Here is a 16,828-nt window from a genome sequence, read left to right on the forward strand (position 1 = left end):
GAAGTTAAAAATGCCCCAGCAAGGACTGTATCGCCTCGCCCGAAGCCTCGGATGAGCTTGACTCAAAGGAGCTTGATCAAAGGAGGGATATTTTACCGAGCATAGCTCAGGGGGTATTGCATCGTTAACTGAGCCTCCTTTGGGATAAGATAAGTTGTGGATTAACCTGAATTCACCTGGGGCCAAGAGGTGAGAGGTGAAGATTCTGTATGGGGGGTGTGTGCAAAAAGGGGCCTGCCACCCTCCCTACAGCCACCTCTTTTGCAATTTTCTTGTCAGCTACCTCGGTCCTTTCCCTGACAGACTTTTGGTTTGGGGATTCTTTTGCAGTTAGGGAGCCAGTCACTGGAATTCTAAAGCCCTTGGGAAAACCCTTCCAAAAGTAGGATGCTGCCCTTCGGTCTGGATAATAGGCTAAGAGGCTCTGCAAGGGGGGAGGGAGCTTGATCAGCAAAAAGGCTAGGCCCAGGAGATCCCTATCTCTGGTTCCCTGCTGCGGGGGCACCTCTGGAACCGTTTTGATGGGACGCCCGTCCCCCACGAAAGGGCTGTTTTCCTTTATAGCATGCAGAAGCTGGGTGGGCATCTGCGCATCTTTCGCACTCGTGTGGGTACGTACATGATTGTCTGTTGCAAAGCCCCTTGTTATACTCCCAGCATACCTTGCGTTTTCTTCCTTCCTTGGATCTGACTTTCCGGTCCAAAAAAAATCCTGAGACTTCTTCTCAACGTAAGGACCAACCTCCACTGACCAAATGCCATTCTCAATTTGATCCCAACGTGCATCTGGAATCCTAGAAGCCTTTCTCCGGAATTCCTTGTCATAACTAATAGTGGCAGCCTCCCCAGAGAGCGAATAGGCGGTTCTAATATTAGATAAGTAAGCCACAAGATGAACAGCTCTTTTAGGATAAGCAGCTACAATCGTTCCCATGTAAGCTTGGAAATGATCTAACCAGTTTCCGAAAGTCCTAGGTACCCTGGGATACTTCCCCTTACGTTTGCTGTAAGAAGGCCTCTTCTCACCTCTCCCCAGCTCCTCAGAAGGTGGCACTAAGTGAAACGTATCCACAAATTCCCCATGCAAGATCTTGGCCTGCATTTTTGGTGAGAGGTGGTCCCCTGGTATCACATCTGAAGTGGAGTATGTGGAGATGGTGGTATCCTTCACTAGGGCCCCATCTTTCCATTCCTGTGTTCCCCCAATTTTTTTACGGTGGGAATTGGCCCTCCTGGACAACGCCCAGTCCGGGAGCCCTGAAAGCTCCTCCCATTTTCCCCTATGGGAACCAAGTGAGGCATTGCTATCATACTCAGATGAAGTACCTGATTCATCATTCGTGTCTCTTGATTTTGACTTGCTTTTCTTCCACATCATCATCTGCATCAGACCGGGCGGTAGGGGCGGTGCTTCTACAACCGGGGAAGAGTAAGTCGGAGTGGAGACCGTGTGCCTTCTTCTCGCGGAAGCTGAATAAATCCGAGAGGAACTACACAGTGTATGACCGAGAACTACTCGCCATTCACGAAGCGTTCCGGAGATGGAGACATTTATTAATTGGTGCACAACATAAGGTGCAAGTGTGCACAGACCACAAGAATTTAGAGTATTGGAGAACGGCATGAGTGCTCAACCAACGACAAGTGAGATGGGCCCAGGAATTCTCCAAATTCCACTTTGAAATTTGTTATGTGCCAGGCCCAGAAAACGTCAGGGCGGACGCTCTCTCACGTAAACCCGAGTATTTGGAGGGGGAGGGAGCAACCGAAGAGAGACATGTCATCCCGGAGGACCGCTGGGTGTGTGGGGCGGCGCTGGTGGGGCAATGAGAACTGGTAGAGGAAACGGAAAATGATGAATACGCCCAGGATAAGCTTAGAGGTCTCAGGGGGGAGGGAGAGAGCCCCGGAGGCTTTGAGGAAAGAAATGGGGCATTGTATTACAAAGGGGCACTGTATATACCCGAAGGAGAATTGAGGGGGAGAGTACTCAAGCAGTTGCACGATAGCCCCACAGCGGGGCATTTTGGGCAACACAAGACCATGTGGTTGGTTACCAGGGAATTTTGGTGGCCCAAGGTGAGGGAAGATGTAAGGGAGTATGTAAGAGGGTGTGACCAATGCCAGCGAGCCAAAGGGGAAAGGCGGGCGCCGGCAGGGTTATTAGAACCATTACCCACACCAGAACGGCCATGGGAGGCGGTATCGATAGATTTTATGACGGATCTGCCGAAGTCCAAGGGGAAAACAGCCATCATGGTAGTAGTAGACCTGTTAACAAAGATGTGCCACTTTGTAGCATGCTCACATGCGGTCACAGCGGAAGAGACAGCGAAATTGTTTGTAGAACACATTTTTCGGTTGCATGGCGCCCCCTTGAGGGTGGTCTCAGACAGAGGCAAACAATTTACGTCCAGGTTTTGGAGGAAGCTCATGAGCTTACTGCACGTGGAGGTCAATTTTTCGACTGCCCGGCACCCTGAAACCAACGGGCAGGCGGAAAGAGCAAACGGTATCCTCCAACAATACCTGAGGTGTTATGTCAATGACAGAGAGAACGATTGGGTCGAAAAGTTGGCGCTGGCAGAATTTGCCTACAATAATGCGGAGAATGTGTCTACAGGGATGAGCCCCTTTTTGGCTAATTACGGGTGTCACCCCAGGGCATTTCCAGGGGGAGGAGGGGAGAAATGGAGCGTCCCGGCGGCCGAACATTTTGTAGAAGAGATGGAAGCGATCCATCGTCAGCTCCAGCTCAACTTAGAAAGGGCCAAAGAAGAATATAAGAGGCAGGCAGAAAGAAAATAGAATAAAATAAAAACCTGATCCCTTTTTTCTTTCTTTTTAGGGGGGAGTCCTCCCCCCATCATAATCTTTTTTTAAAAAACAGAAAAGCTTTTTACTCCACGTTACTATTATTTCTATTGTTATTTTCCCCTTTCTTTTTCTTTTTTCCTTCCCACCTTTCCCCCTCTTTCCCTTTTCTCTTTAAAGAGAACACACAAACACACACACACACACCCCTACACGTACATACATAAACCTCCCCACCCACTTTCAATAGTACCCCCCCTTTGGTGGTCTTTTACCTCATATTATAACTAGAACCACACTGCAATTTTTTAATCATTATTTTCTTTCTTTCTTTCTTTCTTTCTCTTTCTTTCTTTCTTTCTTTCTTTCTTTCTTTCTTTCTTTCTTTCTTTCTTTCTTTCTTTTTATTTTACTCTAATCCCCCCTTTCTCTTCTTTTTCCTTTTCTTCATCTCCTTTCCCCCCTTTTGCTTCTGTTTTTAGTTGTTGTTGTTCTGTTTCTGAACACACCCTTGCCAGCCTTTACTTTTTAACGCTTTTCTACAAATCCCTAACCCCACCTTCCACCCTTAACTGGACCCCACTCACACTTTTGTGTGTAAACCTTATAGCCAACACAGGTATCACAAAGACGCTTAACACGTCTCACTGACCACTCGCAAATGACAGGGAGGATGGCCTGTCCTTAAACAAGGCCCTCTGTGCCAGGTGAGACCCAGGACCAACCGGCTAGATGCCAGATGGTCCAAGATACCCCAAATAAACACCTATATGAATACATATAGGCTACTTTCTGTAATCTACCACCCATTATTTAATCCAAGTCTTCCCCCACCCACCACACTCCAGGTCAGCGCAACTTAAAAGATTCAATAGACAATACAAGGTGAGAGACACAGGGCAACCCAGATGAGTTGGCAGGGAATCATCCTATAAAGTAGATAAGCAAGATTAAAAAAGCTTAAAAGCAATTACATTAAATGTGGGGGCTGGGAAACCCTATCAAAAGAAAATGCATCACCTCATATGTAAACGCCATGAAACCACACATTGCCTTCCTACAAGAAGTACACAACCCAAAGGAAGCAAACTCCTTAGCGACCCCCGCTTCAGTCAACAACGGGTTGCACTTGGCTCAGGTACGGTTTCCCCTTTGTTTAAACCAATTCATGAACCAAGAACTTATACATTGACCACTAATAATGAACAATACATTGTAGATATTACTGCACATTTATTATGCTATTTTTGTGATATACAAATGACATGCGAAAACTTGGTATACTTATTTGTATAACATTATTCTTGTTTATAAAACCCAATAAAAATTATTTTTTTAAACAGACGCAAGGTTTACTGTAGGGAAAATATTGGGCTAAATGCTTATTATTTTACAGGAAAAATATGTATTGTTTTATTATATGTATTGTACTATTATTTTACTGGAACATATGTATTGTAAGTTACTGTAACCATTGGGTTAGGTGGCATGGTATTTTATCTTAAGAAAAATATATAAATGAATCTGAGGCCATGCTAGGAATAGGTTTTGTGAGGCATGAAACTGCACGTAGAGGAAACAAAACATTTGAGGCAAATGTCTGCCTTTCTTCAAATGATGGTTGCTTCACTAAAGTGGAGAGGAAACCCTCACAATCTTGATTGAAGAGACATTAATCATAGAGTGCAAAATCCAATATAAAGGATCAGCATTAATCACAGAGCCCTCTTTTGCTTTCAAAGCTTAAAATGAACTTTGATTCATCCCGCCCCCCAGGCCCCCCTCCAAAGAAGAGATCAAATGCCATCAGAAGATGCTAAACTTCCATCCAGTCTGCCCCCTCTGAAGCACTAGGGAAAGATGGCAGACACTCTGCTCTCACAGTGACTCAGGAGCCATAATTCACCATCATAAAGACCAACACGGCATAATGGGTATTTTGGCAAATAAGCTTGTTTTAGATAAGATGGCAATTTGGCTCTTTTATGTCTTATGAGACTGTTTATCACATGGTTGAGAAAACTTATCTAAAGCTTATTTAAGGTTGAGTGTTCCCTGGAGGATGGGAAGAATGTATTCTGGGGAAAATAGGACAACATGAAGTAAAGAATAACTTCAGGCATAAAGTGGAATAGTGCAGTGGCAAACAGTGCTAGTGATGAGTCAGGAAATCCTCAGTTCAAATTAAACCTCAGCCTTGAGCTTGCTGCTGTTGTCCCTCCCAGCCCTTCTCCAGTCCGCAGTGGAGGACAATAAGATTGCTTCATGTTATGGAGCTTCTTAAAGAATTACTGAGGTAATTCTTAGGATAATGTATAGGATGAGAACTTCCTGTGTGCTGCATATATCCTTGTTATCATTTTAATTATTACAGTATGGGCACTTGACCTTCACATGAAGCTTATTTTGTGGGTCATGAATTGGTCTAGATTTAGGCCCCATCTGCACTATACATTTAAAGCATCATCATTGTCATTTTAAGACAGGGGTGATAATATTAAAAGACCCCAGTTCCCCTCACAGAGCTATAATTCCTCAGAGTTCCCTGCAGAGAGGGACTGCATGTTAACCCAAGCCTGGGAATTGTGAGAGGAAATGGGAGTTTGTGAGGCTCATCTGAGCTTCAGAATTATTGGCCCAATAATTCCTGTGAAATGCTCTTCCAATAGAGATTTGTGCTGACTTTCACGCATTTGCAGAAGACTTTTATTTGCCGCAAGGCTTATGCAGACAATTAAGAAAAACACGCCTGCTAATGGTCAATTAATGATGTTTTAATTATTATGTTAGGGGACGCGGGTGGCGCTGTGGGTAAAAGCCTCAGCGCCTAGGGCTTGCCGATCGAAAGGTTGGCGGTTCGAACCCCCGCATCGGGGTGCGCTCCCGTTATTCGGTCCCAGCGCCTGCCAACCTAGCAGTTCGAAAGCACCCCCGGGTGCAAGTAGATAAATAGGGACCGCTTACTAGCGGGAAGGTAAACAGCGTTTCCGTGTGCGGCTCTGGCTCACCAGAGCAGCTTCGTCACGCTGGCCACGTGACCCGGAAGTGTCTGCGGACAGCGCTGGCCCCCGGCCTCTTGAGTGAGATGGGCGCACAACCCCAGAGTCTGGCAAGACTGGCCCGTACGGGCAGGGGTACCTTTACCTTTTAATTATTATGTTGTTCTTACCATATTTTACAGGTTTTAACAGCTTTGAATTTTTTTATGAATAGCAGTATGCAGGTATTATTTCTAAATAATAAGCAGGAGCCCTCAAATAGGTGTCACATACTGCTTATAAGCATAATTCAGTGGGAAATTAGGGGTGCAAAAAAATTGCCTTAGGAATTTTGCTCATCGTATGGAACTTTTTTTTTTTTTTTTTTTTGCTTTTGGCAACTTCCCTTATAGGCTTTGCTTCAACAAAAGCATCAAATTCATTTGAATTAGATGAAATTCAATAGGAGCAAAATTCTCTAGAAATAAATTAAGACTCTTACTATTGGCCTGGGCTTTTAGCTGGCATGCTTGTAAGGGACTGTACCAGCAGTGAATCCACCATGGGCCTGCCTTCCATTGTCCCCTTCCAGTCATCTTCCTACCCTTGTCACTATAAGGGGTTAAAAATCTGAACCATGTATTCTGTGAATAATGACAAGGTTGGTTCTTCAACCATTTTTGAGCTCAATTTCTGGCTTAAACTTTCTGTAGCTGTTTTTCCCCTTTTACATTTCTCCTCTTCCCGCACCCCATACTGTACTGACATTATTATCTAGATAATAATTTATTTGTTTATTTTTATACCCCACCCTTCTGGCTGGGTTTTCCCAGCCACTCCATGTGACATCTCCATGTGTCCAAGACTACTAGGTTTCTCAAACAGCTGCTTCCCATTGACAGACAGGACTCTCCACTTGTCAGTCACCTGACATTTTATGTTGTAATGGGGATTCATGCCTGCAGGAAAACAGTGTGGGTTGCATCTGGCACTGTATTTAAACAGTGCTGAAAACAAGCACCATTGCAAAGGAACAGTTGGGAGTGCAATCTAAGCCCATATGACGCTGAATTTAATGTGATGTTGGGTGAGAGAAAGGTGGGCATGAAATTGGAATCATTTAAAACCTGATGGGGAATGGTGCAAACTGCATTTGAGATTCAAAAAATTAGAAAACAAATGACATATTTATTTAGTCTGCATGATACCCTAAGTTCCCTGACAGAAGCAGTTCAAAATTCTTAAAGGCATGTCCATATAGGAGTTTGCAATGTACAGAGAAGGTGCAGAAGCTCTCACAGGAGCCACTGTTAGGGATGGATTAGGCACTGCCTTTCTGGGATGCTGCACGCAGTGCTTTTTTTCAGGGGGCACTCAAGGGTACACAGTATTGGCATCTCTATTTTTGTTGTCAAAAAGTGTGGCACTTGCTGTAACAACTTCACGGTGGGTACTGGCACCTATTTTTCTAGAAAAAAAGCAATGGCTGTACCTAGAACATCCTGCATCTTAGGCAATGGAAAGGATTGGGCGATACCATGGGTAACTTGGATTTCTCCAGATTGGGGTGGGTAATCTTTTTAGTACAAAAGCCACATGTTCTAGGGAGCGGGGAGTTTCTGCCAGCAGTGAATAATGTAATGTTCTGTGTTTAATGATGAGTAGGCCAGAGAAGTTGATCAAGAAACAGTTTTATTAAAGAACTATGTACAACAGGTCTTCTCTCCTTCAAGTACTATCTCATTCAGGCTTCCAGCCCTTCCTCCCGCTGGCCCTTAATGTTATAGTCACATTTACCATTACAGGTAGGTCCAGAGGCAAAAATGGGTACAGCAAGAGGTGACTCTTACTGCTGCAATCAGCTGTGTTCCAGCCATTCTGATGCCAGAGGATTTTTTTACACTTTTACAGGCACACTCTCCATCCAGATAAGCAAGCAGTGCCATTGCAATCCAGGGACCCAGTCGACCCAGGCAAGTGCACTCAAGGAGGGGGCCAAGCAGGGTCAGCACTGGCGCCAACTCCAGGGAGCTCCGGGTGCCTGGGCACCCACAAACCTTTTACTGTGGGTGCCCATGGGTGCCTGGCCTCTGCCCCGTACCCCAGTGGCTGCCTCAGTGTGTGGCCCCGTCAGGGCAACAACTGGACCAGGAACTGAGTGCCAGAGGTAAGGCAGTGGGGGCAGGTGGGGGTGAGGAGGCCCTGGTCCAGCCACCACCACAGTGCCGGAGCCATTCTGTCATGATGACATGACATATGTGATGTCATCATGTCACATTGCGGCATCACTACAGCACAGCATGCTCCAACGTTGGCCCAAGTCAGCACCCTTGAGGGTCCGTGAAGAGTATGGCTCGAGGAGTGTGGGGATGCAGCTTGGGGAGCATTATGAAGTCCAGGTGGAGAGGCCGTGGAGGCCACATTTGGCCTCTAAGCCTGAAGTTCCTCACACCACTACAGGATTTTTCACACATGTGCATGCATGTCACATTGCTTTGCTACACTGGATTATTCCACCCTTGACAAACAGCAACTGTATGTGTGAACTGAGTCCATGGGAAAGCATTGTACTTGAGCCAATGTGATTGTTCTGTCTAAGATGGAGTCACATCTGTGAGGAGACATTTACATGTGCAAGCCATCTTTTAATGTTGCAATCATGCTAACTAGCTGGAGAATTCCAAGAGAAACTATATGCCAAAAGGAATGTCTAAAGAGGCTTTAATAAACACGAACACTTTCCAGTTGAGGCATGCTATTTACATTATTTCCCAATTGGTTCATTTGAATTCTTTTCTGAAGTATAAGATACTTTATTACATAGGCAATGTACAGATCATGGACATTTCAAAAAGACGATACTTTAGTATTCAATAAACAATCAAAGTTACATTAAAAGTGCAACAATTTTTATATGTACAAAACTCATTTATTTGCATAACAGCTTGTGTCCATCTGCATCATGTCCATTCAAAAAAATTAAAATGTTTATTGCAATATACAGCAATACTGCCAGAGATGATTTAGTAGTGCTTCATTTAAATAGCTGGTTGGCTCAGACTAAGACCTCACTCCTCTAACTTAACTGTGGATGAGGGAGTTGACCTGGCCTGTATTACTGAGACATGGGTGGGTGAGTTGGGTGGAGTGGATCAGACTCAGCTTTGCCCACCTGGGCAAATGACCAAAAGGAATCTATCTCTGAGCTATGGGCCCTCCTCCTCCCAAAGCAATAAATAAATAAATCTCCATATCCACAATTTAAGTTTGCAAATATTGTTGCTGAAAAGCAATGGCTTCAATGTGCCTGTGACAATCAAGCCAACTTCCCATGGAATGTGCAACAACAAGGGTGTAGACCTGTGTTGATTTATGATGTATAAATAATGCACTTGCAATACATTGCAGTGATTCAGATCTGTACTGCTGCTTGAACATTTGAATGGGCAGCACAACTACAATTTGGATCTACTCAGGTTTGAATTTCACTGCTGATTTTTTTAAAAATGGAGGAACATGATGGGCAATAGGCTGAAACATGAGGGTCAATTGTATAGACAATGTGAAACCATGACCTGTCCTTTGAATGAAAAACATGAAGCACAAGTCTGGATACTAGTGTGAATGCAATATGCAAAAATAATAATTCAACATTGTCTTTTGAATGTGGATGAGATGCACAGTTGTAAATAATATGCATGTGAAACAGAATAATGATTTGGATCCACTTTACAAAAATCATGTGACACCAGGTGGTAGGAAGGCAGAAACATCGGCTGAAAGAAAATGTCAGGTTTTCCATACCCTTAGTCTCACTTATGAATGAAAATAAACTTTATAAATGGGAATTCGTGCAGCTTACAGGTATTAAAATATTTGTATTCAAAGCACCATTGCTCTTCATTTCAACATGTTTCTGTCTCATTGCAAACACTGTTTCCTAATAATAGCATAGGTTCTTCCTTTAGTTCCCTTGATGTGTTACACATTTTTCCTCGGTGACACAGAGTATGGCTGTCAATAACTTGCTAATCAAAAGGTTGAAAATATAAATTTAAGGTGTTTTCTACTCCTCCACCTTGTGGAAAACAGGAATTTTCCACAAAGGAGTATATTCATCTCACTGAAAACCAACTGGAAAACTCAAAACTATGAAAGGTAGTGGGGAAATTAAAGGGGAATTCACACTACTACTGTCCTTGGGTAATGCCATATTACGCATGTGTATGGTTCAACACATTTTATACATATATTCTGAAAAATCTGGTGTCTTGTGTTGAGGTAATGTCTTAACCATTCACTAGATTAGGATCCTTTGCTTGAAAACTGTAGCAGAGTTAGCTCACTACTAGAAAACAAGGCTTGTCAATCCAGGGCTTTGTTTGAGCCAGGGCTTGCCTATGGCATGTTTTCAATGTTGTGGATCAACTCTGGAATGCACATGAGCTGATGAAACTGCCTCTGAGCAAGTACAGAGTGCATTTCCCTCATCAGTGAGTGCTAATGTCCTCAACTGGATAACAAGAGGAAGAATGTCCAGATCAGAAGATGGTTTCCAGACAAGCCTTGACATCTCTTTTTGTAGGAATGAACTCATCCTAACATACAGAGTTGACTAATCTTATTTCTTGGTGAAGCCTCTCTCTCAAACAAGTTTCTTACCTCTGTTCCTTCTGAGCGTCACCACATCCTGTTGGTTCCATTTGATGATATGAAGGAAGACAGGATGAGGAAGGTGTTAGGTTTAAAAGAAGGACATGTGGGAAGGTGCCTTGTGTTTTACTCTTTCTGTTCATGGATCCATTTAATCAGTTGCAAACTTGGATCTCAACACCAACTACAGCTATTTATGAAAGAATGAGAAAGATGGTGCAATACTGTTGAGTTGTTTTCACATCTTACGGCTCAGCGGAGGTGAGCCTGATGAAGACCGCAACCGCCTAGCTCTAGGGGTAGCTGAAGATGATGTCCAGTCTGCTGATTGCTGCTTGATAAATTGAGCCTCAAGAGCATTCAGGATGTCATTCAGCTTTTGGTCAATCTGTGTGACCTGTTGTGAAACCAGAAAGTATATAGTTTACCACATATGCAGTTGTGGGCTATGATTATACTACAGTGCAACTGTAATGCCATTTTTATCCCCAAATCCTTGGAATTGTAGATTGGTTAGGGCACTCAAAATCTGTACTTTGCATTAGGTTAGGTTGTAGTGTGCATATTACCTTAGTTGTAACCAGCAAAATGTACTTTCTTGGGCAGCACAAGTAAGAATTCAGAGATGAGACATTTTAATAGGTGGGATTGCAAATCATGAGCATACATCTTGATTCTTGAGGGTATTTTGCTTTGTTACTGCTATAGCGAAATTAAAAACCCTTTTAACAATGAATAGCATCAAATTATACTTCATTTGTCATTGCAAAAGACTTCTACAATAAGGCTTTGGTGTGATATGTATTTATTTAAATGCAATAAATCAATTTTTAAAATCAGATGATTAACAAGCTAAACAATGGTTGACAGCACACAATTAGTTTCAAAAGAACACTTGGTAGCTAATTTCTTACATAGGTAAAGGTAAAGGGACCCCTGACCGTTAAGTCCAGTCGCGGACGACTCTGGGGTTGTGGCGCTCATCTCGCTTTATTGGCCGAGGTAGCCGGCGTTTTTCCGCAGACAACTTCCGGGTCATGTGGCTAGCATGACTAAGCCGCTTCTGGCGAACCAGAGCAGCGCACGGAAACACTGTTTACCTTCCCGCCAGAGTGGTACCTATTTATCTACTTGCATTTTGACGTGCTTTCGAACTGCTAGGTTGGCAGGAGCAGGGACCGAACAACAGGGGCACACCCCGTCACAGGGATTCGAACCGCCGACCTTCGGATCGGCAAGTCCTAGACCACAACGCCACCCACGTCCCTTTAAATTTCTTACATTCACCCAGTCAAATGAGTATTACAGCAAATTTTAAACTGATGAGGTCACACACATAAAAATAATTACTGGTTATGTAGCCACTCCATGTAGCTGATATCACACCAAGACTCTTAATTGGTAGGCACACCATGTGTGTGACGTGTCTGCACAGATGGGCCCCCATCACAAAAACTCACGGGGAGAGCTTCACTGCAGCTGCTTCCTCTTGGTGTTACCTCACATGGATGCAATATGTGTCAATTAGTGCTCAACCAGTTTTGTAATTTTTTTTTAGTTAAAATTGAAAGCCCCCTCCCCCTTTTGACAATCATTATTATTCTTAAAAGTTAGATTCTTAAAATTTATTCTGATTCTCTAAGGTTGCCATGTGAGCAGACTAAGAAATATAGCCCTCCCTCTGTTGAACCAAATTTGCTTATAGAATGAAATAAAACTAAAAGTTATGGTAGCAGGGACATACACTGATTTGTTCTATGACCCAGTAATGTCATCATATCAGCATCGCTGATGCATTGAGATCACTCAGTGAAGAATTATGCAGAGGTGAAATGGTCACCACAAAGAGAGGGGAGACAATGACCATAAACAGCTGCGAAAAACCATGGGAGTGTGAATAGTTTTTTCCGTGGTGTGTGCAGCGTTTATTATTATTTATCGAATAGATATACCATCCTATACCTGCAGGTCTCAGGGTAATTCACAGGATAAAATCAGAATATAAAACCACAAAATAATCAAAATAAAAACAACCACAACCTAAATAAACCCCCAACACATTTTGAAAGGGTGTAGGATGTAAATCAACTCAGCTAAAACAGTTAAAACATTTTTTAAAAAATAAAAGATTTTTTTTTAAAAAAAAACAATTTAGTCACCCCAAATCACTACTTTTTGAAGCAAAAACATATGGAGAACATTTGGCACCAACAGACAACAGTGATGTTTGAATAGAAAACCCTATAGGAAACATCTGAAATGGGTCATTTGCTGTTGCATCTTTTCTCCCAATAAAGGGAAAGCCCTGCTGTACATCTAGATATTCTAGATACCTCCCTGTCTCCCCTCTCTCACACAATTTTCTGTTCTTCATTTCCAACTGACATGCAGCATTCCATGATTGTTGAGCATGATCATTTCTCACCAAATTGGTTTTGGGGACGTTAGCACTTTCTTTAAAAAAGATTTTGTAAATCTTGGGGTTTCCTTGGAGGCTGGCACCTCCTCTGTTGTTTCCCAGTGACTGTTTTGGGTCTGATCCTATCAGCTCTCAACATTTGTGTTCAATATTGGAGGAAGTGACACACATGCTCAAGTGCTTTACATACATTAGCTCAATACAAGATCAGTATCAATATCAGCATTCCCATTCTGCAGGTTCTCTGCTGGTGACATAAGGAAAGAGAGAGATTTGCCTAAGACCTCCCAAGTCTGTTCTGCTACACGTTACCTCTTTACACCCTCCAGCTTTATGCAATTCTGTTGAGTAGCTCAATAGTTCTCTGCTCCTATCACAGTGCTTCCCACTTTGTTTTCCTGCCCCTGGCAGTGACATCAATACAAGGACCTGGAGGCCTCAGCAACACCTGGCAGGGGTCAAGCATTGGCCTCAAAGTAACCCACCCCTGAGATGGCCATGGGGTCTACATTGCATGATGCTTACACAGCTGTGTAGGGTTGGAGAACATAAAACAGGGGGGACAAAGGCCAAGAGTTGACATTTCAAAAACATATTCAGTGTCAGCCTAACTTTGACCAAGTGACAGCCCATGCAAGCACAGATTGTCAAGTAAAGCCATAAACGAGCTTCGAATGCTGGGCCGAATCCTTTCTTATTGTAGCAGAGCTTATCTAACAACAGCTTGCTCAGAAAAACAGTGGCAGCTCAATATACACTTGTTTCCTGCATATAAAAATTAGCCCATGAGGGAGAAGACACCTGAGCATGCCATCTTCTCCAGAAATGTATCCAAATAATTAGTTAGGATTGATGTGCCTTTAATAGCAATTTATTATGCATTCTAGGTAGGGCTACCTCACTACAACCCTCATAGCTGATCCCTTCAGAGAGCAGGCAGGGTGGCATTTTCCTTGTTGTTTTGCAGAGAAAAGAGCATCAGAGCATCAGAAAACCTGCTGGATTGGGCCAGTGGCCCCTCCAGCCCATGTTCTCACAGTAGCCAACAGATGCCGGTGGGAAGCCTGAAAGCAAGACCTGAGCCAAGAGGAAGTCTTCCCTCCTTCAGGTTCCAGCAACTGGTATTCAGAAGCACTGCTGCCTCCATTGCTGGCTAGGAGCTTTCAATAGCCCTCTCCTCCTCCCCCCCTATGAATTCCTCTAATCCTCTTTTAAGCCATCTAGGCTGGTGGCCTCCTGTGGAAGTGAGTTCCATAGTTTTAACGATGCATTTTCTTTTCTCTGTCCTGAATCTTCCAGCCTCCGGCCTCATTGCATGTCCATGAGTTCCAGTGTTATGAGAAAGGGAGGAAAACTTCCCTCCACCCACTCTCCATGCCTTGCATCATTTTACAAACTTCTATTACGTCATCTCTTACTTGCCTTATCCTTAAACTAAAAAGTCCAAAACGCCGCTTGCTCCCTTTTCCTCACAGGGGAGCTGCTCCACCCCCTTGATTCAAGGACCAATGTCCGATAAGATTTAACCTAAGTCCTCCTGGGATAGGATTGAAAACTGAAACAATGCAAAGAAGAATGGAAACAGAGATAATTACATATTTTGCTGAATAGTAAGCTAACTGCAAGTCTGGAATAAGAATTTAAAGGATTGCTCCTCTCTTTAAAAAAATAGAAAAAGCCACACAGCTTCTTGAAAAGCTTGTTTAGTTTCCACCAGTCCTGACTGGCTCAACACAATATTTACAAAATGATCGCACTATGGGTGTAGCCAGGATTTTTGTTGGGGAGGGGGGCAGAACTTCAGATTTGTATTGATTCATATTGATGGGGGGGGGCAACTGCCTCCCTGCCCCTCCTTGGCTACGCCCATGGATCGCACAGTCCCAAAATTAAAACACAGCCACTTGTTCAAATGGCACAACATGAAGAGCCCTAAATGTGGAGAAATGGGATCAGACAGACTGAAAATAGCTCATAGCCCTCCCAAAATGGTTCAGAAAACTTTTCCTGAGATTCCCTTCAAAGTGTGAAGTTGGGTTCTCTTTGAATTGTATGTTTCAGTGTTCTAACAATTTAATTGCATGTTATTTTCCCCTGAAGGGAAACAGTTTTTAAAAAATCTATTTAAACAACAGGTTAGCAACGGAACTAAGGGTTTCACAAGCTTGGCACAGTCCATATGAGAACTGAATCAAAATTTTTAGCTGGGCAGTGGCAACCGGTAGGCTCTGGATCTGGGGGGCAGCTCATGACCACGGAGGTCAGTAAGTTCACATGGATGGGGACAAGTTGTTATGGTTTTCTTCCTAAACATGAATGCCACCTTAGGTTCCTAGCAGGTAGAAGTGAAATGTTTTAGTTGGAGGAGATAGGTTCCAGAAACTTAGAAGAAATTACAAAATCACCAGCAACAAAACCAAAATTGCCTCAGCAGCAAAAAGGAGGCTTGGGAAGGGGCCAGGTGCTCTCAGGCCCACAGGTGACAACAAAGATGTAGCAGAATTAGTATCAGGAGGACGAGCACCAAGTGTAACCGTGGATACACATCGTCGTCTAACAGAACCTTACATGAATGAAGGGAAATGAGGCTCCCTTACTTTAACGGGTTCCTGGTCATGGGAAGACATAACAAGATAAACAAGCCAGGTTTTTTTAGTTTCATGGCTACCGTAGGCTGCAAGTCTAACCATGTCTACTTGGAAATAAGTCCTATTGAATTCTGTGGCGCTTAATCCTGGGTAACTAAGGTTAATTTATTAACTGCATTTATAGGACTTCCCAAAACAGAAGTTCTCTGGGTGTCTCCCAAAGCAAAACAAAACAGTTTAAACTGTAGACCAGACTCAAAACACAATATGTAAAAGTCCCTATTTTCCTGGGACAATCCAGGAATTACGAAAGCAATCCCAGCTTCTGATTTGATCCTGGAATGTCCCCATTTCTCCCACCAGTGCTGCTGCCACTGAGCTCTGGGAGGAGGAGGAGAGGAGCTGACGCTTGCCCTGGGCAGCAGGGACCCTGGCAGCCAGGAGGGAGCATCTCATTGTCTCTCCAGGGCAGCTGCTGGCCTCCTCCATTGGGCAGCTCGTGGCAGCTGCTGGAGAATGGGGGAGGAGGAGGAGGAGCTGCCACCACCAAGGCCCAGCCCTGCACGACATGCCAGCTCTGGTGCGCAAGCAGAGGGCAGGGCCGCTCTGGGCAGGCGGAAAGGGGAAGCAGAGGAGAGTACAAAGAAGTAAAGATTTTTTGATTTTTTTATTGAATGCTTTGTGTGTCCACATCTAATCTTGCCCCTTTATTTATTATTGCCCCTCTAAAATTTATTAATTGGTGTCCCCCCCTTTTTTGTAAATCTACCAAAAAATAAAATAAAACTGGGGTTTTCACAGGCATGTGTGCTGTGTACCATTTGTGTAGTGGTGGTGGAAATGCTGGGGGGGGGGGGGATGGCGAACAATGGAGGGTAACGGAGGGTCATTTGAGGGGGAGTGAGAAATGTCCCCATTTTCATCTGACGAATGTTGCAGGGTATGCACGTGGTACCCCGTACTTTAGCTATTTAAAGAAAAAGAGAGAAATAGGTTGAGCTGTCAGTTAAGGTGGTGATGTCTACATTGTAGGCCATCTATAAAGTTTTTGTTGTCATGAAATAAAGAAATGTTACCTGCCACAGTACCTAAGATGCTGGTTGTTAGGGTTGGTGATCTGGAGAAGAAATAGGAATTGGCCAGGTCAAGATTTAAGCCAGGGAGGTAGGCCAGGGTGAAGATGTTTTATAGATCCAAGTGGAACCACACTGACCTTTCTGAAGTTGGAGCTGCAATTATGTTCCTCTTGTCATTTGTATTTGTGGTGCTGAAACAGCAGAAAACAGGCTGTCCCCTGACAAATTGTCATGGCGATTCTTGAGAGTAAGGTGCCTTGGTCTAACTGTTCAAACCTGGCCTTAGATTTAGAATGTGGC

At 43.7% G+C, this 16,828-nt stretch overlaps 1 protein-coding gene across 6 annotated transcripts in view; it reads right to left on the reverse strand.

The window, feature by feature from the left end:
* Positions 1–8,496: 8,496 nt before the first annotated feature.
* LOC114596838 (potassium voltage-gated channel subfamily KQT member 1-like) overlaps positions 8,497–16,828 on the reverse strand; it is a 360,069-nt gene continuing 351,737 nt past the window's right edge. For all 6 annotated transcript variants that reach the window (XM_077930824.1, XM_077930823.1, XM_077930827.1 and 3 more), the window contains one exon: positions 8,497–10,842. In XM_077930824.1, the coding sequence (XP_077786950.1) occupies positions 10,684–10,842 (159 nt within the window). In that variant the 3' untranslated portion in view covers positions 8,497–10,683. The remainder of the gene's footprint in view (positions 10,843–16,828) is intronic.

Source organism: Podarcis muralis, chromosome 6 (genome assembly GCF_964188315.1).
Source record: "Podarcis muralis chromosome 6, rPodMur119.hap1.1, whole genome shotgun sequence".
Lineage (NCBI taxonomy): Eukaryota > Metazoa > Chordata > Lepidosauria > Squamata > Lacertidae > Podarcis > Podarcis muralis.